This window comes from Oncorhynchus nerka, linkage group LG14 (assembly GCF_034236695.1).
Source record: "Oncorhynchus nerka isolate Pitt River linkage group LG14, Oner_Uvic_2.0, whole genome shotgun sequence".
Classification (NCBI taxonomy): domain Eukaryota; kingdom Metazoa; phylum Chordata; class Actinopteri; order Salmoniformes; family Salmonidae; genus Oncorhynchus; species Oncorhynchus nerka.
In genome coordinates this window covers 36,407,346-36,428,907 of record NC_088409.1, presented here as the reverse complement: position 1 = coordinate 36,428,907, position 21,562 = coordinate 36,407,346, and the positions used below count along the sequence as shown (strand labels likewise).

The 21,562-nt window shown below is 45.8% G+C and overlaps 1 protein-coding gene across 1 annotated transcript in view; it reads left to right on the top strand.

Moving 5' to 3' along the window:
- Positions 1-21,562, top strand: part of LOC115142194 (dynein axonemal heavy chain 5-like) — a 78,378-nt gene that overhangs the window by 36,078 nt on the left and 20,738 nt on the right. The window contains exons 42-55 of the mRNA XM_065027192.1: positions 6,400-6,641; positions 8,522-8,698; positions 9,073-9,277; positions 12,154-12,296; positions 14,697-14,831; positions 15,086-15,208; positions 15,377-15,590; positions 15,950-16,173; positions 16,653-16,851; positions 17,276-17,448; positions 17,917-18,047; positions 18,417-18,570; positions 18,709-18,976; positions 19,117-19,348. Of these exons, the coding sequence (XP_064883264.1) occupies positions 6,400-6,641; positions 8,522-8,698; positions 9,073-9,277; positions 12,154-12,296; positions 14,697-14,831; positions 15,086-15,208; positions 15,377-15,590; positions 15,950-16,173; positions 16,653-16,851; positions 17,276-17,448; positions 17,917-18,047; positions 18,417-18,570; positions 18,709-18,976; positions 19,117-19,348 (2,620 nt within the window). The remainder of the gene's footprint in view (positions 1-6,399; positions 6,642-8,521; positions 8,699-9,072; positions 9,278-12,153; positions 12,297-14,696; positions 14,832-15,085; positions 15,209-15,376; positions 15,591-15,949; positions 16,174-16,652; positions 16,852-17,275; positions 17,449-17,916; positions 18,048-18,416; positions 18,571-18,708; positions 18,977-19,116; positions 19,349-21,562) is intronic.

Below are 21,562 nucleotides of genomic sequence, written 5' to 3'. Positions count from 1 at the left end.
TTTCATTACATACAGTCGAGAAGAACTACTGAATATAAGATCAGCGTCAACTCACCATCAGTACGACCAAGAATATGTTTTCCGCGTCGCGGATCCTGTGTTCTGCCTTACAAACAGGCCAACGGAATTGATTCCAGGCAGCGACCCCAAAAAACGACTTCGTAAAAGAGTGAAACGTAGCGGCCTTCTGGTCAGACTCCGGACACGGGCACATCGTGCACCACTCCCTAGCATTCTTCTTGCCAATGTCCAGTCTCTTGACAACAAGGTTGATGAAATCCGAGCAAGGGTAGCATTCCAGAGGGACATCAGAGACTGTAACGTTCTCTGCTTCACGGAAACATGGCTCACTGGAGAGACGCTATCCGGGGCGGTGCAGCCAACGGGTTTCTCCACACATCGCGCCGACAGAAACAAACATCTTTCTGGTAAGAAGAGTGGCGGGGGCGTATGCCTCATGACTAACGAGACATGGTGTGATGAAGGAAACATACAGGAACTCAAATCCTTCTGTTCACCTGATTTAGAATTCCTCACAATCAAATGTAGACCGCATTATCTACCAAGAGAATTCTCTTCGATTATAATCACCGCCGTATATATCCCCCCCCAAGCAGACACATCGATGGCTCTGAACGAACTTTATTTAACTCTTTGCAAACTGGAAACCATTTATCCGGAGGCTGCATTCATTGTAGCTGGGGATTTTAACAAAGCTAATCTGAAAACAAGACTCCCTAAATTTTATCAGCATATCGATTGCGCAACCAGGGGTGGTAAAACCCTGGATCATTGTTACTCTAACTTCCGCGACGCATATAAGGCCCTGCCCCACTCCCCTTTCGGAAAAGCTGACCACGACTCCATTTTGTTGATCCCCGCCTACAGACAGAAGCTTAAACAAGAGGCTCCCACGCTGAGGTCTGTCCAACGCTGGTCCGACCGAGCTGACTCCACACTCCAAGACTGCTTCCATCACGTGGACTGGGACATGTTTCGTATTGCGTCAGATAACAATATTGACGAATACGCTGATTCAGTGTGCGAGTTCATTAGAACGTGCGTTGAATATGTCGTTCCCATAGCAACGATAAAAACATTCCCTAACCAGAAACCGTGGATTGATGGCAGCATTCGCGTGAAACTGAAAGCGCGAACCACTGCTTTTAATCAGGGCAAGGTGTCTGGTAACATGACCGAATACAAACAGTGCAGCTATTCCCTCCGCAAGGCTATCAAACAAGCTAAGCGTCAGTACAGAGACAAAGTAGAATCTCAATTCAACGGCTCAGACACAAGAGGCATGTGGCAGGGTCTACAGTTAATCACGGACTACAAGAAGAAACCCAGCCCAGTCACGGACCAGGATGTCTTGCTCCCAGGCAGACTAAATAACTTTTTTGCCCGCTTTGAGGACAATACAGTGCCACTGACACGGCCTGCAACGAAAACATGCGGTCTCTCCTTCACTGCAGCCGAGGTGAGTAAGACATTTAAACGTGTTAACCCTCGCAAGGCTGCAGGCCCAGACTGCATCCCCAGCCGCGCCCTCAGAGCATGCGCAGACCAGCTGGCCGGTGTGTTTACGGACATATTCAATCAATCCCTATACCAGTCTGCTGTTCCCACATGCTTCAAGAGGGCCACCATTGTTCCTGTTCCCAAGAAAGCTAAGGTAACTGAGCTAAACGACTACCGCCCCGTAGCACTCACTTCCGTCATCATGAAGTGCTTTGAGAGACTAGTCAAGGACCATATCACCTCCACCCTACCTGACACCCTAGACCCACTCCAATTTGCTTACCGCCCAAATAGGTCCACAGACGATGCAATCTCAACCACACTGCACACTGCCCTAACCCACCTGGACAAGAGGAATACCTATGTGAGAATGCTGTTCATCGACTACAGCTCGGCATTCAACACCATAGTACCCTCCAAGCTCGTCATCAAGCTCGAGACCCTGGGTCTCGACCCCGCCCTGTGCAACTGGGTACTGGACTTCCTGACGGGCCGCCCCCAGGTGGTGAGGGTAGGCAACAACATCTCCTCCCCGCTGATCCTCAACACGGGGCCCCACAAGGGTGCGTTCTGAGCCCTCTCCTGTACTCCCTGTTCACCCACGACTGCGTGGCCACGCACGCCTCCAACTCAATCATCAAGTTTGCGGACGACACAACAGTGGTAGGCTTGATTACCAACAACGACGAGACGGCCTACAGGGAGGAGGTGAGGGCCCTCGGAGTGTGGTGTCAGGAAAATAACCTCACACTCAACGTCAACAAAACTAAGGAGATGATTGTGGACTTCAGGAAACAGCAGAGGGAACACCCCCCTATCCACATCGATGGAACAGTAGTGGAGAGGGTAGCAAGTTTTAAGTTCCTCGGCATACACATCACAGACAAACTGAATTGGTCCACTCACACAGACAGCGTCGTGAAGAAGGCGCAGCAGCGCCTCTTCGACCTCAGGAGACTGAAGAAATTCGGCTTGTCACCAAAAGCACTCACAAACTTCTACAGATGCACAATCGAGAGCATCCTGGCGGGCTGTATCACCGCCTGGTACGGCAACTGCTCCGCCTCAACCGTAAGGCTCTCCAGAGGGTAGTGAGGTCTGCACAACGCATCACCGGGGCAAACTACCTGCCCTCCAGGACACCTACACCACCCGATGTTACAGGAAGGCCATAAAGATCATCAAGGACATCAACCACCCGAGCCACTGCCTGTTCACCCCGCTATCATCCAGAAGGCGAGGTCAGTACAGGTGCATTAAAGCTGGGACCGAGAGACTGAAAAACAGCTTCTATCTCAAGGCCATCAGACTGTTAAACAGCCACCACTAACATTGAGTGGCTGCTGCCAACACACTGACATTGACGCTGACCCAACTCCAGCCACTTTAATAATGGGAATTGATGGGAAATTATGTAAATATATCACTAGCCACTTTAAACAATGCTACCTTATACAATGTTACTTACCCTACATTATTCATCTCATATGCATACGTATATACTGTACTCTATATCATCGACTGCATCCTTATGTAATACATGTATCACTAGCCACTTTAACTATGCCACTTTGTTTACTTTGTCTACATACTCATCTCATATGTATATACTGTACTCGATACCATCTACTGTATGCTGCCCTGTACCATCACTCATTCATATATCCTTATGTACATATTCTTTATCCCCTTACACTGTGTATAAGACAGTAGTTTTGGAATTGTTAGTTAGATTACATTTACATTACATTTACATTTAAGTCATTTAGCAGACGCTCTTATCCAGAGCGACTTACAAATTGGTGCGTTCACCTTAAGACATCCAGTGGAACAGCCACTTTACAATAGTGCATCTAAATCTTTCAAGGGGGGTGAGAAGGATTACTTTATCCTATCCTAGGTATTCCTGAAAGAGGTGGGGTTTCAGGTGTCTCCGGAAGGTGGTGATTGACTCCGCTGTCCTGGCGTCGTGAGGGAGTTTGTTCCACCATTGGGGGGCCAGAGCAGCGAACAGTTTTGACTGGGCTGCGCGGGAACTGTACTTCCTCAGTGGTAGGGAGGCGAGCAGGCCAGAGGTGGATGAACGCAGTGCCCTTGTTTGGGTGTAGGGCCTGATCAGAGCCTGGAGGTACTGAGGTGCCGTTCCCCTCACAGCTCCGTAGGCAAGCACCATGGTCTTGTAGCGGATGCGAGCTTCAACTGGAAGCCAGTGGAGAGAGCGGAGGAGCGGGGTGACGTGAGAGAACTTGGGAAGGTTGAACACCAGACGGGCTGCGGCGTTCTGGATGAGTTGTAGGGGCTTAATGGCACAGGCAGGGAGCCCAGCCAACAGCGAGTTGCAGTAATCCAGACGGGAGATGACAAGTGCCTGGATTAGGACCTGCGCTGCTTCCTGTGTGAGGCAGGGTCGTACATGTTGTAGAGCATGAACCTACAAGAACGGGCCACCGCCTTGATGTTAGTTGAGAACGACAGGGTGTTGTCCAGGATCACGCCAAGGTTCTTAGCGCTCTGGGAGGAGGACACAATGGAGTTGTCAACCGTGATGGCGAGATCATGGAACGGGCAGTCCTTCCCGGGAGGAAGAGCAGCTCCGTCTTGCCGAGGTTCATCTTGAGGTGGTGATCCGTCATCCACACTGATATGTCTGCCAGACATGCAGAGATGCGATTCGCCACCTGGTCATCAGAAGGGGGAAAGGAGAAGATTAATTGTGTGTCGTCTGCATAGCAATGATAGGAGAAACCATGTGAGGTTATGACAGAGCCAAGTGACTTGGTGTATAGCGAGAATAGGAGAGGGCCTAGAACAGAGCCCTGGGGGACGCCAGTGGTGAGAGCGCGTGGTGAGGAGACAGATTCTCGCCACGCCACCTGGTAGGAGCGACCTGTCAGGTAGGACGCAATCCAAGCGTGGGCCGCGCCGGAGATGCCCAACTCGGAGAGGGTGGAGAGGAGGATCTGATGGTTCACAGTATCGAAGGCAGCCGATAGGTCTAGAAGGATGAGAGCAGAGGAGAGAGAGTTAGCTTTAGCAGTGCGGAGGGCCTCCGTGATACAGAGAAGAGCAGTCTCAGTTGAATGACTAGTCTTGAAACCTGACTGATTTGGATCAAGAAGGTCATTCTGAGAGAGATAGCGGGAGAGCTGGCCAAGGACGGCACGTTCAAGAGTTTTGGAGAGAAAAGAAAGAAGGGATACTGGTCTGTAGTTGTTGACATCGGAGGGATTGAGTGTAGGTTTTTTCAGAAGGGGTACAACTCTCGCTCTCTTGAAGACAGAAGGGACGTAGCCAGCGGTCAGGGATGAGTTGATGAGCGAGGTGAGGTAAGGGAGAAGGTCTCCGGAAATGGTCTGAAGAAGAGAGGAGGGAATAGGGTCAAGCGGGCAGGTTGTTGGGCGGCCGGCCGTCACAAGACGCGAGATTTCATCTGGAGAGAGAGGGGAGAAAGAGGTCAGAGCACAGGGTAGGGCAGTGTGAGCAGAACCAGCGGTGTCGTTTGACTTAGCAAACGAGGATCGGATGTCGTCGACCTTCTTTTCAAAATGGTTGACGAAGTCATCTGCAGAGAGGGAGGAGGGGAGGGAGGGGGAGGAGGATTCAAGAGGGAGGAGAAGGTGGCAAAGAGCTTCCTAGGGTTAGAGGCAGATGCTTGGACTTTAGAGTGGTAGAAAGTGGCTTTAGCAGCAGAGACAGAAGAGGAAAATGTAGAGAGGAGGGAGTGAAAGGATGCCAGGTCCGCAGGGAGGCGAGTTTTCCTCCATTTCCGCTCGGCTGCCCGGAGCCCTGTTCTGTGAGCTCGCAATGAGTCGTCGAGCCACGGAGCAGGAGGGGAGGACCGAGCCGGCCTGGAGGATAGGGGACATAGAGAATCAAGGGATGCAGAAAGAGAGGAGAGGAGGGTTGAGGAGGCAGAATCAGGAGATAGGTTGGAGAAGGTTTGAGCAGAGGGAAGAGATGATAGGATGGAAGAGGAGAGAGAGTAGCGGGGAGAGAGAGCGAAGATTGGGACGGCGCGATACCATCCGAGTAGGGGCAGTGTGGGAAGTGTTGGATGAGAGCAAGAGGGAAAAGGATACAAGGTAGTGGTCGGAGACTTGGAGGGGAGTTGCAGTGAGGTTAGTGGAAGAACAGCATCTAGTAAAGATGAGGTCGAGCGTATTGCCTGCCTTGTGAGTAGAGGGGGAAGGTGAGAGGGTGAGGTCAAAAGAGGAGAGGAGTGGAAAGAAGGAGGCAGAGAGGAATGAGTCAAAGGTAGACGTGGGGAGGTTAAAGTCGCCCAGAACTGTGAGAGGTGAGCCGTCCTCAGGAAAGGAGCTTATCAAGGCATCAAGCTCAATAAAGATTACTTGTTGGTTATTACTGCATTGTCGGAACTAGAAGCACAAGCATTTCGCTACACTCGCACTAACATCTGCTAACCATGTGTATGTGACAAATAAAAATTTGATTTGATTTGACACCACTACATAAAGAGACCTAAGACAACAACATAGCATGGTAGCAACACAACATGACAACAACATGATACCAGCACAACATGGTAGCAGCACAAAACATGGTACAAACATTATTCGGCGTAGACAACAGCACAAAGGGCAAGAAGGTAGAGACAACACATGCAAGTTTACTCAAGCATTAGACATGTTAGAGCATGAACCCACATACAGTGCATACCGTATAGTCTCTATGAAATTCATGTAGAACAAAGGGGCAGACCATTTCCATGTTTTTCAATATTCTCATATCTTTCTATTAATTTCCCTATCATTTCCCTATAGTTTTACCAAAAGTGATATTCTAATATGCTCTGACCTCCATAGTTGATTTTGATTAGTTTAATAAGCAGACTGGTTCTAATGTCTCTCTCCTCTGCAGGGGAGCACATCTGGATAGTACTAGATGGACCAGTAGATGCTATCTGGATAGAGAACCTCAACTCTGTACTGGATGACAACAGGACTCTGACCCTGGCCAATGGAGACAGGATCCCCATGGCCCCCAACTGCAAGATCGTGTTTGAGCCCCACAACATCGACAACGCCTCGCCTGCCACCGTGTCTCGTAACGGAATGGTGTTCATGAGCTCTTCTGTGCTCGACTGGAGCCCCATTCTGGAGGTGGGCACAGGAACCTTCGCTCACTCTTTATCAGTGGATAAAAATGTGTGTGTGTGCGTACATCCGTGCATGCTTGTGTGTGTGCATCTTTGTCTATGTGTCTGTATGTGTGTATATTTGTGTATGTGTGTATCTTTGTCTGTGTGTGTGTGTATGTGTGTATCTTTGTCTGTGTGTATATATTTGTGTATATGTGTATCCTTGTATGTGTGTGTATATGTGTGTATCTTTGTCTGTGTGTGTATATTTGTGTATGTGTGTATCTTTGTCTGTGTGTGTATCTTTGTCTGTGTGTGTATCTTTGTCTGTGTGTGTATATTTGTGTATGTGTGTATCTTTGTCTGTGTGTATATTTGTCTGTGTGTGTATCTTTGTCTATGTGTGTATATTTGTATATGTGTGTATCTTTGTCTGTGTGTGTATATTTGTGTATGTGTGCATCTTTGTCTGTGTGTGTATATTTGTGTATGTGTGTATCTTTGTCTGTGTGTATATATTTGTGTATATGTGTATCCTTGTCGGTGTGTGTATATGTGTGTATCTTTGTCTGTGTATGTGTGTATCAAATCAACGTTTTTTTGTCACGTGCACCGAATACAACAGGTGTAGACTTTACAGTGAAATGCTTACTTACAGGCTCTAACCAATAGTGCAAAATATGTATTAGGTGAACAATAGGTAAGTAAAGAAATAAAAACAACAGTAAAAAGACAGTGAAAAATAACATTAGCGAGGCTATAAGAGTAGCGAGGCTATGTACAGACACCTGTTAGTCAGGCTGATTGAGGTAGTATGTACATGTAGATATGGTTAAAGTGACTATGCATATATGATGAACAGAGAGTAGCAGAAGCGTAAAAGAGGGGTTTGGCGGGTTGTGGGTGGTGGGACACAATGCAGATAGCCCGGTTAGCCAATGTGCGGGAGCACTGGTTGGCCGGGCCAATTGAGGTAGTATGTACATGAATGTATAGTTAAAGTGACTATGCCTATATGATGAACAGAGAGGAGCAGCAGCGTAAAAGAGGGGTTGGGGGGGGCACACAATGCAAATAGTCCGGGTAGCCATTGGTGATCATACCTGTTCAGGAGTCTTATGGCTTGGGGGTAAAAACTGTTGAGAAGCCTTTTTGTCCTAGACTTGGCACTCCGGTACCGCTTGCCATGCGGTAGTAGAGAAAGACCATTTTTAGGGCCTTCCTCTGACACCGCCTGGTGTAGAGTTCCTGGATGGCAGGCAGCTTAGCTCCAGTGATGTCCTGGGCCATACGCACTACCCTCTGTAGTGCCTTGCGGTCGGAGGCCGAGCAATTGCCATACCAGGCAGTCATGCAACCAGTCAGGATGCTCTCGATGTTCCAGCTATAGAACCTTTTGAGGATCTCAGGACCAATGCCAAATCTTTTTAGTTTCCTGAGGGGGAATAGGCTTTGTCGTGCCCTCTTCACAACCATCTTGGTGTGTTTGGACCATTCTAGTTTGTTGGTGATGTGGACACCAAGGAACTTGAAGCTCTCAACCTGCTCCACTACAGCCCCGTCGATGAGAATGGGGGCGTGCTCGGTCCACCTTTTCCTGTAGTCCACAATCATCTCCTTAGTCTTGGTTATGTTGAGTGATATCTTTGTCTGTGTGTGTATATTTGTGTATGTGTGTATCTTTGTCTGTGTGTGTATCTTTGTCTGTGTGTGATCTTTGTCTGTGTGTGTATCTTTGTCTGTGTGTGATATTTGTCTGTGTGTGTATATTTGTGTGTTTGTGTATGTGTGTATCTTTGTCTGTGTGTGTATATTAGTGTATATCTTTGTCTGTGTGTGTGTATATTTGTGTATGTGTGTATCTTTGTCTACATGTATACATGTGTGTTTGTCCCCATGCAGGGCTGGCTGAAGAAGCGTTCCCGTCAGGAGGGAGAGGTGCTGAGAGAGCTGTTCTCCTCTTCCTTCCCAGAGCTCTACCGGTTCACTGTTCGCTGTCTGGAGTACAAGATCGACATGCTGGAGGCCTTCGTCATCATGCAGAGCATCAACATGCTGCAGGGCCTCATCCCCGCCAAGGTAGACACCCAAAACCTCCATATTCCAACCATATTAAAAACCCTGCAGAAGGGGGATAATATCCGTACATCACTGAGCTCTATGAATACTGTTGGAGTGAATTGCCCCACATTTCTCATAGAGACAAATTGGAATGTTCTAATGCCTAACTGATTTAATTAATCCTGTCATTGTGTTTCGTTAAGCACTCTTTTCAATTACTGTTGGACTGTAACTCTCTGGACTCTGCATCTATGTGAGGGTGGATTTCCATTTCCCTTTACTGTAGGTGACTGATTAATTTGAGTACCAAGTATTAAATATAGTAGATCTAATGATGTAGAGAGGCTTTGGTACAGTATGTTGTGTTGATAGTGACTGTTGTTTTGTTCCAGGAGCAGTGTGGGGAGATGTCCAGGCAGCATGTGGAGCGTCTCTATGTGTTTGCTCTCATGTGGAGCATCGGAGCTTTACTGGAGCTGGAAGACAGGAGGAAGATGGAGAGCTGGCTCCGTGGCAACGACAACATCCATCTGGACCTCCCAGACATACCATCAGACAGCGAGGACACCATGTTCGACTACCACGTCACTACAGGCGGTGAGGGGTTCATGTTCAGTAGACAGACTCCAAAAACTCACAACACACACGCAGTCCTCTTTTTACTGTTATGGAAGACACAGTGAACAAAAAAATTAACACAACATGTAAAGTGTTTCATAAGCTGAAATAAAAGATCCCCAAAATGTTCCATATGCACAAAAAGCTTAAGTTTACATGTCTGTTCGGGAGCATTTCTCCTTTGCCAAGATAATCCATCTACCTGACAGGTGTGGCATACCAAGAAGCTGATTTAACAGCATGATCCTTACACAGGTGCACCTTGTGCTGTGGACAATAAACGGCCACTCTAAAATGTACAGTTTTATCACACAACACAATGCCACCGATGTCTCAAGTTTTGAGGGAGCGTGGAATCTGCATGATGACTGCAGGAATTTCAGAGCTGTTGCCTGAGAATTTAATGTTCATACCATACTGTACCATAATGTCGTTTTCGAGAATTTGGCAGTACGTCCAACCGGCATCTCAACCGCATACCACGTGTAACCACGTCAGCCCAGGACCTCCTCATCCGGCTTCTTCACCTGCGGGATTGTCTGAGACCAGCCACTCGGACAGCTGATGAAGAATTTCTGCACAAACTGTCAGTAATTGTCTCAGGGAAGCTCATCTGCGTGCTCGCCGTCCTCACCAGGGTCTTGACATGACTGAAGTTCGGCGTCGTACCCGACTTCAAATGCTCACCATCGGTGTCCACTGGTACGCTGGGGAAGTGTGCTCTTCACTGATGAATCCCGGTTTCAACTGTACCGGGCAGATGGCAGATAGCGTGTATGGCGTTGTGTGGGCGAGCGGTTTGCTGATGTCAACGTTGTGAACAGAGTGCCCCATGGTGGCGGTGGGCTTATAGTATGGACAGGCATAAGCTACGGACAATGAACACAATTGCATTTTATCAACGACAATTTGAATCCACAGAGATACTGTGACGAGATCCTGAGGACCACTGTCATGCCATTCATCCACCTCCATCACCTCATGTTTCAGCATGATAAAGCACGGCCCCATGTCGCAAGGAGCTTTACACAATTCCTTGAAAGTGAAAATGTCCCAGTTCTTCCATGGCCTGCATACTCACAATGTCAACCATTGAGCATGTTTGGGATGCTCTGGATCAATGTGTACAACAGCGTGTTCCAGTTCCTGCCAATATACAGCAACTTTGCACAGCCATTGAAAATGAGTGGGACAACATTCCACAATCGACAGCCTGATCGACTCTATGCGAATGAGATATGTCGCACCGCATCTGCTCACACCAGATACGGACTGGTTTTCTGATCCACACCCCTCCCTTTTCTTTAAGATATCTGTCACCAACATATGTATATCTGTATTCCCAGTCATGTGAAATCCATAGATTAGTTAATTCATCTATTTCAAATGACTGATTTCCTTATATGAACTGCAACTCAGGAAAATCTTTGAAATTGTTGCATGTTGTTTTTGTTCAGTGTAGATCATGTTTTTTTTCAATGTAGATCATAAGATCATATTGGTCATTCACAGTGCTCTTGCTCAATTATAAATATCACCATCAGATCTCTCATTAAACCATCAATATGCGTTAAATTCACCTGCACAGCTGATGTTGGTGTTACCTTATTCCTGCTTGCTACCAGTCTTTCATGATATGTTCACCCTCGGGTGGGTATTATCATCAGAAAAATGTTGTCCTTTTTGAACAGAATAAGGGTCATTTATCTATTCGACAGTCATTCTTTACAACTGAACTAAAGTATTTCCATCTGAGGACATCATGGATGGTGAAAATTCCATCTGAGGACATCATGGATGGTGAAAATGCCATCTGAAGACATCATGGATGGTGAAAATGCCATCTGAAGACATCGTGGATGGTGAAAATGCCATCTGAAGACATCATGGATGGTGAAAATTCCATCTGAAGACATCGTGGATGGTGAAAATGCCATCTGAAGACATCATGGATGGTGAAAATGCCATCTGAAGACATCATGGATGGTGAAAATGCCATCTGAAGACATCATGGATGGTGAAAATGCCATCTGAAGACATCGTGGATGGTGAAAATGCCATCTGAAGACATCATGGATGGTGAAAATTCCATCTGAAGACATCATGGATGGTGAAAATTCCATCTGAAGACATCATGGATGGTGAAAATTCCCTCTGAAGACATCATGGATGGTGAAAATTCCATCTGAAGACATCGTGGATGGTGAAAATTCCATCTGAGGACATCGTGGATGGTGAAAATTCCATCTGAAGACATCGTGGATGGTGAAAATTCCATCTGAGGACATCGTGGATGGTGAAAATGCCATCTGAAGACATCGTGGATGGTGAAAATTCCATCTGAAGACATCATGGATGGTGAAAATGCCATCTGAAGACATCGTGGATGGTAAAATGCCATCTGAAGACATCATGGATGATGAAAATTCCATCTGAAGACATGGATGGTGAAAATTCCATCTGAAGACATCGTGGATGGTGAAAATTCCATCTGAAGACATCGTGGATGGTGAAAATTCCATCTGAAGACATCGTGGATGGTGAAAATTCCATCTGAGGACATCGTGGATGGTGAAAATTCCATCTGAAGACATCGTGGATGGTGAAAATTCCATCTGAGGACATCGTGGATGGTGAAAATTCCATCTGAAGACATCATGGATGGTGAAAATTCCATCTGAGGACATCGTGGATGGTGAAAATTCCATCTGAGGACATCATGGATGGTGAAAATTCCATCTGAGGACATCATGGATGGTGAAAATTTCATCTGAGGACATCGTGGATGGTTTTCATGATGCTCGTATTATTTGTTTTTCAATGACTTATTCTTGTATGTCCTCCTGTGTGTGCAGGTCAGTGGGTCCACTGGAACACACGGGTAGAGGAGTACATCTACCCATCAGACCTCACCCCAGAGTACGGATCCATCCTGGTCCCCAACGTAGACAATGTCCGCACTGACTTCCTCATCCAGACCATCGCCAAACAGGGCAAGGTGGGTGTCCATATTCACAAAGGGTCTTTGAGTAGTAGTGCTGATCTAGGATCAAGTCCCCTTTGTACACTATATATAAAAAAGTATGTGGACACCCCTTCAAATTAGTGGCTATTTCAGCCACACCCATTGTTGACAGGTGTATAAAATTGAGCACACATCCATGAAATCTCCATAGACAAACATTGGTAGTAAAATGGCCTTACGGAAGAGCTCAGTGACTTTCAACGTGGCACCGCTATAGCATGCCACCTTTCCAACAAGTCAGTTCGTCAAATTTCTGCCCCGGTCAACTGTAAGTGCTGTTATTGTGGAGTGGAAACGTCATGGAGCAACAACGGCTCAGCCACGAAGTGGTAGGCCCCACAAGCTCACAGAACTGGACCGCCGCGTGCTGAAGCGTGTAGCTCGTAAGCGTGTAGCTAGCTGTTGCAACACTCACTACCGAGTTCCAAACTGCCTCTGGAAGCAATGTCAGCACAATAACTGTTAGTCGGGAACTTCATGAAATGGTATTCCAAGGCCGAGCAGCCGAACACAAGACAAGCGTCGGCTGGAGTGGTGTAAAGCTTGCCACCAGTGGACGGACACTAATCCGGGCATAGTGCCAACTGTAAAGTTTGGTGGAGGAGGAATTATGGTCTGAGGCTGTTTTTCATGGTTCAGGCTCAGCCCCTTAGTTCCAGTGAAGGGAAACCTTAACGCTACAGCATACAATGACATTCTAGACGATTCTGTGCTTCCAACTTTGTGGCAAAAGTTTTGGGAAGGCTCTTTCCTGTTTCAGCATGACAATGCCCTCGTGCACAAAGCAACCATACATAAATGGTTTGTTTAGATCAGTGTTGAACTTGACTGGGCTACATGGAGTCCTGACCTCAACCCCATCGATCACCTATGGGATGAATTGGAATGCCAGGCCAAATCGCCCAACATCACTAGTGCTCTTGTACCTGAAGTCACTGCATCCATATTAATGCCAATGGTTTTGGAATGAAATGTTCAATGAGCAGGTGTCCACATACTTTTGGTAATGTAGTGTATATACAGTGCATTCAGAAAGTATTCAGACCCCTTACCTTTTTTCACATTTTGTTACGTTACAGCCTTATTCTAAAATGTATTACATTTATTGTTTTCCTCATCAATCTACACACAATACCCCATAATGACAAAGCGAAAAGAGGTTTTTAGAATTTTTTACCAACGTATTAAAACAATAAAACAGAAATACCTTATTTACATAAGTATTCAGACCTTTTGCTATGAGACTCAAAATTGAGCTCAAGTGCATCTTGTTTCCATTTATTATCCTTGAGATTTTTCTACAAGTTGATTGGGGTCCACCTGTGGTAAATTAAATTGATTGGACATGATTTGGAAAGGCATATAAGGTTGTTTATATAAGGTCCCGCAAAAACCAAGCCATGAGGTCGAAGGAATTGTCCGTAGAGCTCAGAGACAGGATTGTGTCAAGGCACAGGTCTGGGGAAGGGTACCAAAAAATGGCTACAGCATTGAAGGCCCCCAAGAACACAGTGGCCTCCATCATTCTTAAATGGAAAAGAGCTTCCAAGAGCTGGCCACCCAGCCAAACTGAGGAATCAGGGGAGAAGGCCCTTGGTCAGGGAGGTGACCAAGAACCCGATGGTCACTGACAGAGCTCCAGAGTTCCTCTGTGGAGATGGGAGAATCTTCCAGAAGGACAACCATCTCCGCAGCACTCCACCAGTCAGGCCTTTATGGTAGAGTGGCCAGACGGAAGCCACTCTTCAGTAAAAGGCACATGACAGCCCGCTTGGAGTTTGCCAAAAGGCATCTAAAGGACTCTCAGAACATGAGAAACAAGATTTTCTGGTCTGATGAAACCAAGATTGACCTCTGGCACCATCTCTACGGTGATGCATGGTGCTTGCAGCATCATGCTGTTGGGATGTTTTTCACCGGCAGGGACTGGGAGACCAGTCAGGATCGAGCTTGAGAAGATTCGCGGAGAAGAATGGGAGAAACTCCCCAAATACAGATGTGCCAAGCTTGTAGCGTCATACCCAAGAAGACTCAAGACTGTAATCGCTGCCAAAGGTGCTTCAACAAATTTAATATTTCAGTTTTCATTTTTAATAAATTTGCACAAAAAAAACTGTTTTGTTTTTATGGGTTATTGGGTCCATTTTAGAATAAGACTGTAACGTAACAAAATGTGGAACAAGTGAAGGGGTCTGAATACTTTCCGAATTGACTGTATATTCTTATTATAATCTAAAATGATCCTATATCAGCAATCCTGTTCTGAGTGTACACGTATTGTTAATTTGGCTTGTATTTGGAGGATAAATTACCCCCTAGCCATGTGATCTTGGTCAGATCCTCAAGAGTAATCCCTTCCTCGTTTTGTCGCAGGCTGTGTTGTTGATCGGAGAGCAAGGCACAGCCAAGACCGTCATCATCAAGGGATACATGTCAAAGTATGACCCCGAAACTCACATGGCCAAGAGTCTCAACTTCTCCTCCGCCACAACTCCACTCATGTTCCAGGTATTACACCTCCAAAACAACACCACACACTTCCTGCTCTTTCCTCCAACTTTTCAACTTTTACATGGGTAGGACTTTCTAAGATCAGTTGTGAATCAAATAAAAAATCCAGTCACTTGTCAGAAAGTTTATCTGACTACTTCAGGTCTATGCAACATTTATTGACAGTAACATTATTTCAAAGGTGTGTTTTGTTCCTTTAATTCACTGTCTGTAAAGATGAAACACTCAACCCAATCTGTCCTTCTCTCCAGCGGACTGTGGAAAGCTTTGTGGACAAGCGGATGGGCACCACCTACGGCCCTCCTGCAGGGAAGAAGATGTCCGTCTTTGTGGACGACATCAACATGCCAGTCATCAACGAATGGGGAGATCAGGTCGGACTCATACTCAGCACTCGTTAAATCACCATAGCGAAAGCCCAAAAATGACAATTTTCCAATTTGTTAGCCTGGGAAACCTTACCATATGAAATTGCAATCCGATAGTGTACAGCTTATTCTGCCTTTTTACCTAATTTCCTAATTTGACTCACCCCGTTTTAGGTCACCAATGAGATAGTCCGCCAGCTGATGGAACAGAACGGGTTCTTCAATCTGGAGAAGCCAGGGGAGTTCACCAATATAGTAGACATCCAGTTCCTGGCAGCGATGATCCACCCAGGGGGAGGCCGCAACGACATCCCCCAGAGACTGAAGAGGCAGTTCTCCATCTTCAACTGCACCCTGCCCTCCAACACATCCATCGACAAGATATTTGGTGGGTTTGGCTCCTTTAAAAACTCTGGAATTGCATCTGTGTGGAGACTCTATGGTTTATCTTCTTGATCAGTGTGGGTTTCCCTCTCCCCTTCTAGCATATTTAAAAAAGAAAATGTATGAATACCCTGTAATTTGAGTTACCAATACTACTTCTCATCCATTGACACTGGGCTTGAATTTTGACTCTATTAGATATCTATATATACATATATCATTACACCATTATTTATATATATATATATATATATATATATCTCAATAAAAACACTATTTTCTTTAACTTATTTACCTCAATGCTTCGCCCACCTTCATGTCGTCAACCCCTTTTCCCCTTACCTCATTTATTTCCCTGACCAGGAGTCATTGGGACAGGGCACTACTGTGCCTGGCGAGGCTTCACAGAAGAGGTGCGTGGAACTGTGGCCAAGCTGGTGCCGCTGACCCGTCGGCTGTGGCAAATGACCAAGGTCAAGATGCTGCCCACTCCGGCCAAGTTCCACTACATCTTCAACCTCAGAGACTTGTCCAGAGTCTGGCAGGGCATGCTCAACCCAACCGCTGAGTTGGTCAACTCTCTTACTGTGAGTCCATTAAAACTTCGAAAGAGAATTTGCGGTGACACTTTATTTGGATAGTCGATCTGTAGATGCGCTACAGACTATCAGTAATATTTCAACTATCAACTAACCCTGAACTTAACCCTTACCCTTATTCTAAACCTAACCCTTACTGTAACCTTAGCAAGCAGCTGCTTATCAACAGATAGTTTGTTGACAGAATGACCTGCTCTACAGATGGACTATCCGGACTATTCAAATAAAGTGTGACTGAATTTCCTCTTGAAATACATAAACATAAAAAAATCAATCAGTCAATCCAATAGAACTAGAGGAATACATATCAAAAGGTTTCTCACTGGATCCAAAGGTCTGAATGAACTTCTGTCCTAAGTTACAGTAAGATTCTAGACATTTAATCAGCAGTCCTTCTGTGAATGTAGAGTTAACATTTCCATGAGATAAAGTTTGTTTTAGTTTTATTTGGACCCTGTATGCTGTAGGTGTTGCTTCAGCTGTGGAAGCACGAGTGTAAGCGTGTGATCGCAGACCGGTTCACCATGCCAGAAGATGTAGCCTGGTTCGACAGGGCCATGGCCAAGCTAGTAGAGGAGGAGCTAGGAGAGGAAGAGAGGGCTGTGGTCGACTTCGGAGTAGACGGCTACTTTGTTGACTTCCTAAGAGATGCTCCTGAAGCTACAGGTAAAGCCAGAGCACCAGGTACTGTATAGCCCCTTCACATACATACACTGTTTCTATCCCATGATCCTGCATTTACAGTTTTTGAACCCATATTGTCTATATTAAATATGTGCTGTATTTTTCTACCGTGTACTAAGGATTTAAACAGTACATTCTAAGATGGTGTGTTTAGCTGTATTATTATGTTGTAGACACTGCAGTTTAAAGCTGAATTGCAGGTTATGTGAATAAATACAGTAATTATATTATAATGATATTACATGAGTATATACAATAATAAATAGAAAATAAATGTTTTATTTAAATTCAAAGTGCTTCAATATTGCCAAACCAAGAAAAACTAGCTGCGTGCTACATTAGCAGAGAGTTGGATCATTTGAATGAATAATCTGGCATTGACAATGACTCCCATTTTTTCCACCAGGTGAGGAGCCAGAGGATACAGACTTTGAGATGCCCAAGGTGTATGAGCCCATCGTGTCGCTTGAGAGCCTGATGGACAGGCTCAACATGTTCCTTGGCCAGTACAACGAGAGCATCAGAGGAGCTGGCATGGACATGGTGTTCTTCAGAGATGCTATGATACACCTTGTCAAGGTAGAGGGAAACTGTCATTATGTTCACCTATAGGTGTTTATGAGCAATTATTACCACCTTTGTCATGCATTATAATGCATTGTGTATAGATCATAAGCTATTATAAACATGCTTATATCACATTACAAAGAGGGTCTTCATAAAAAGTATTACTAAACATTCACATTGGAAGCGTTTCAAAGGCTTAGCTATCTTAGTCAGTCACCAATGAGTGTACGCATCAAATCTCTTGATATAAGAACAGAAAAGGAAGGAATCTCTCTCTTTTTTAAATTTAACTAGGCAAGTCAGTTAAGAACAAATTCTTATTTTCAATGACGGCCTAGGAACAGTGGGTTAACTGCCTGTTCAGGGGCAGAACGACAGATTTGTACCTTGTCAGCTCGGGGATTTGAACTTGCAACCTTCCGGGTGCTAGTCCAACGCTCTAACCACTAGGCTACCCTGCCCCCCCATGTCTGTCTTTAGATCTCCAGGATCATCCGCACCCCCAGAGGGAATGCCCTTCTAGTAGGAGTGGGGGGATCAGGCAAGCAGAGCCTGACTAAACTGGCTTCCTTCATCGCCGGATACAAGACCTTTCAGATCACACTAACACGGTACAGACACACCCTGTCTTTACTAGCATACTTCTACATACTTCCTACTTCATAATAAGTAGTTTGCTAGTAAGGTTATTGGAACAGACACACGGTCTCATACAGTCCCTTTGTAACTGTAACAGGCGTTTATAATGTATTGAACGTGGTCATGCAGTTCTGTTGTCCTCCCGTAGATGGTAGCTTTGCTTGCATTACTGCAAGTGCACAGTAACTCTCTGCCAATGTATCTTTCCTCGATTCCTCACATCCCCTATCCTCACCTCCTTCTCGAAACGCATTGGAGGAGTGGAGGAAATACTCATTGTGAAAAATATGTATTTTCACACCTTCGCTATGACCTGTAACATCCCTGTGTTCTGTCCTCAGTTCGTACAACACTGCTAACCTGATGGAGGATCTGAAGGGTCTGTACAGGACAGCAGGCCAGCAGGGAAAAGGCATCAGCTTCATCTTCACTGATAACGAGATCAAGGACGAGTCGTTCCTGGAGTACATGAATAATGTGTTATCATCTGGGGAGGTCAGCACATTGATCACATGAAACACGTAAAACATTAGAGCATTTTCAAGAAGTTGTGTCAATCTGTGTTTGAGAAAAAAATATCGCACTCCATTAGAACTTGGATAACTGTTGTTGTATATTGTGCTAATTTCTCAGGTGTCAAACTTGTTTGCTCGAGACGAAATTGATGAGATCATCAGTGACCTCATACCAGTCATGAAAAGAGAGTTTCCTCGGCGACCACCGACCAATGACATTCTCCATGACTACTTTATGAGCAGGGTCAGACAGAACCTACACGTGGTTCTCTGCTTCTCTCCTGTTGGGGAAAAGTTCCGGAACAGAGCCCTGAAGTTCCCTGCCCTCATCTCCGGCTGCACCATGGACTGGTTCAGCCGCTGGCCCAAAGATGCTCTGATCGCAGGTGTGTGTATTTGTGTGTCCGCTGGTGTCCATTTGTGGGTAAGCATGTGTTTTCGCCTCTGTATGCGCACATACAGTATAAATGTATACTGCACACTTTGGAGATTGAAGCAAATCACTATTAATCTGTTTACTCTCCAGTGTCAGAGCACTTCCTGTCCACCTATGACATCGACTGTTCGACCGTGGTGAAGGGGGAGGTGGTGCAATGTATGGGCTCCTTCCAGGACGGCGTGGCAGAGAAGTGTGTAGATTACTTCCAGAGGTACCGCCGCGCCACGCACGTCACTCCCAAGTCCTACCTCTCCTTCATCCAGGGATACAAGACCATCTATAAGGAGAAGCACTCCGAGGTGCAGACGCTGGCACACAGGTAATTACAGTACCGTAATTTCTGGACTATTAAGCGCACCTGAATATAAACCGCACCCAATGAATTTTTAAAAATATGTATTTTGTACATAAATAAGCCGCACGTGTCTACCGGTACATTGAAACAAATTAACTTTACACAGCCTTTAAACGAAACACGGCTTGTAACAAAAATAAATAGGCTTTTAAACGAAACACGGCTTGTAACAAAACATTTAAAAATAGCAGTAAACAGTAGCCTACCAAGAAAGTCATTGGTTACTATCTTCCTCCTCCTGTGCACTGAAACCACTGAAGTCATCTCCTTCGGTGTCGGAGTTGAATAGCCTCAGAATTGCTTCATCCGATGTTGGATCGCTGCCCTCTTCAACACGCAGCAGTCCAGCCTTTCGAAACCTGTTGATGATAGTGGATTTTTTGACAATGCTCCACGCTGTCAGCAGCTCTATTTCCTTTTCCAACAGCCAGATCGATCGCCTTCAACTTGAAAGCTGCATCATATGCATTTCTCAGTGTCTTTGCCATGATGAGGGTGACAAAATGACTACCGTAATCAGAATGATGGGAAGTTTGAGCGTGATATGTGACAGTGCTCAGTTTTTTGGCGGTAGGAATCTTGTGAAAGCGGGAAAAATCCATAAATTAGCCACGTCATTGTATAAACCCGCGAGGTTCAAAGCGTGGGGAAAAAGTAGCGGCTTATAGTCCGGAAATTACGGTACTTCCTTACACTCTTAATGCTCTTCGTTCCTATGTGGAACATGCGGCTTCACAGTACACCATGGTCGAAAGAAATTGTAGATGTTTTTCACAGCATTTATCTATCGTAATGCTGTGTGTCTATCACATTATTTAATATATTTCTAGTATTATATATTATTCTATATGCCAATATATGGTGTACACTGTGCTATATCACTCTCTTACTATTCTGCCTTTTAGTCATCCTTTTACTCATTAATATGTGTTCAAGAAAGATTAGACCGAACTTACCTGGTATACTTGTAACCCATCTGGACAAGAGGAATACCTATGTGAGAATGCTGTTCATCGACTACAGCTCGGCATTCAACACCATAGTACCCTCCAAGCTCGTCATCAAGCTCGAGACCCTGGGTCTTGACCCCGCCCTGTGCAACTGGGTACTGGACTTCCTGACGGGCCGCCCCCAGGTGGTGAGGGTAGGCAACAACATCTCCTCCCCGCTGATCCTCAACACTGGGGCCCCACAAGGGTGCGTTCTGAGCCCTCTCCTGTACTCCCTGTTCACCCACGACTGCGTGGCCACGCACGCCTCCAACTCAATCATCAAGTTTGCGGACGACACAACAGTGGTAGGCTTGATTACCAACAACGACGAGACGGCCTACAGGGAGGAGGTGAGGGCCCTCGGAGTGTGGTGTCAGGAAAATAACCTCACACTCAACGTCAACAAAACTAAGGAGATGATTGTGGACTTCAGGAAACAGCAGAGGGAACACCCCCCTATCCACATCGATGGAACAGTAGTGGAGAGGGTAGCAAGTTTTAAGTTCCTCGGCATACACATCACAGACAAACTGAATTGGTCCACTCACACAGACAGCATCGTGAAGAAGGCGCAGCAGCGCCTCTTCAACCTCAGGAGGCTGAAGAAATTCGGCTTGTCACCAAAAGCACTCACAAACTTGTACAGATGCACAATCGAGACCATCCTGGCGGGCTGTATCACTGCCTGGTACGGCAACTGCTCCGCCCTCAACCGTAAGGCTCTCCAGAGGGTAGTGAGGTCTGCACAACGCATCACCGTGGGCAAACTACCTGCCCTCCAGGACACCTACACCACCCGATGTTACAGGAAGGCCATAAAGATCATCAAGGACATCAACCACCCGAGCCACTGCCTGTTCACCCCGCTATCATCCAGAAGGCGAGGTCAGTACAGGTGCATCAAAGCTGCGACCGAGAGACTGAAAAACAGCTTCTATCTCAAGGCCATCAGACTGTTAAACAGCCACCACTAACATTGAGTGGCTGCTGCCAACACACTGACACTGACTCAACTCCAGCCACTTTAATAATGGGAATTGATGGGAAATGATGTAAATATATCACTAGCCACTTTAAACAATGCTACCTTATATAATGTTACTTACCCTACATTATTCATCTCATATGCATACGTATATACTGTACTCTATATCATCGACTGCATCTTTATGTAATACATGTATCA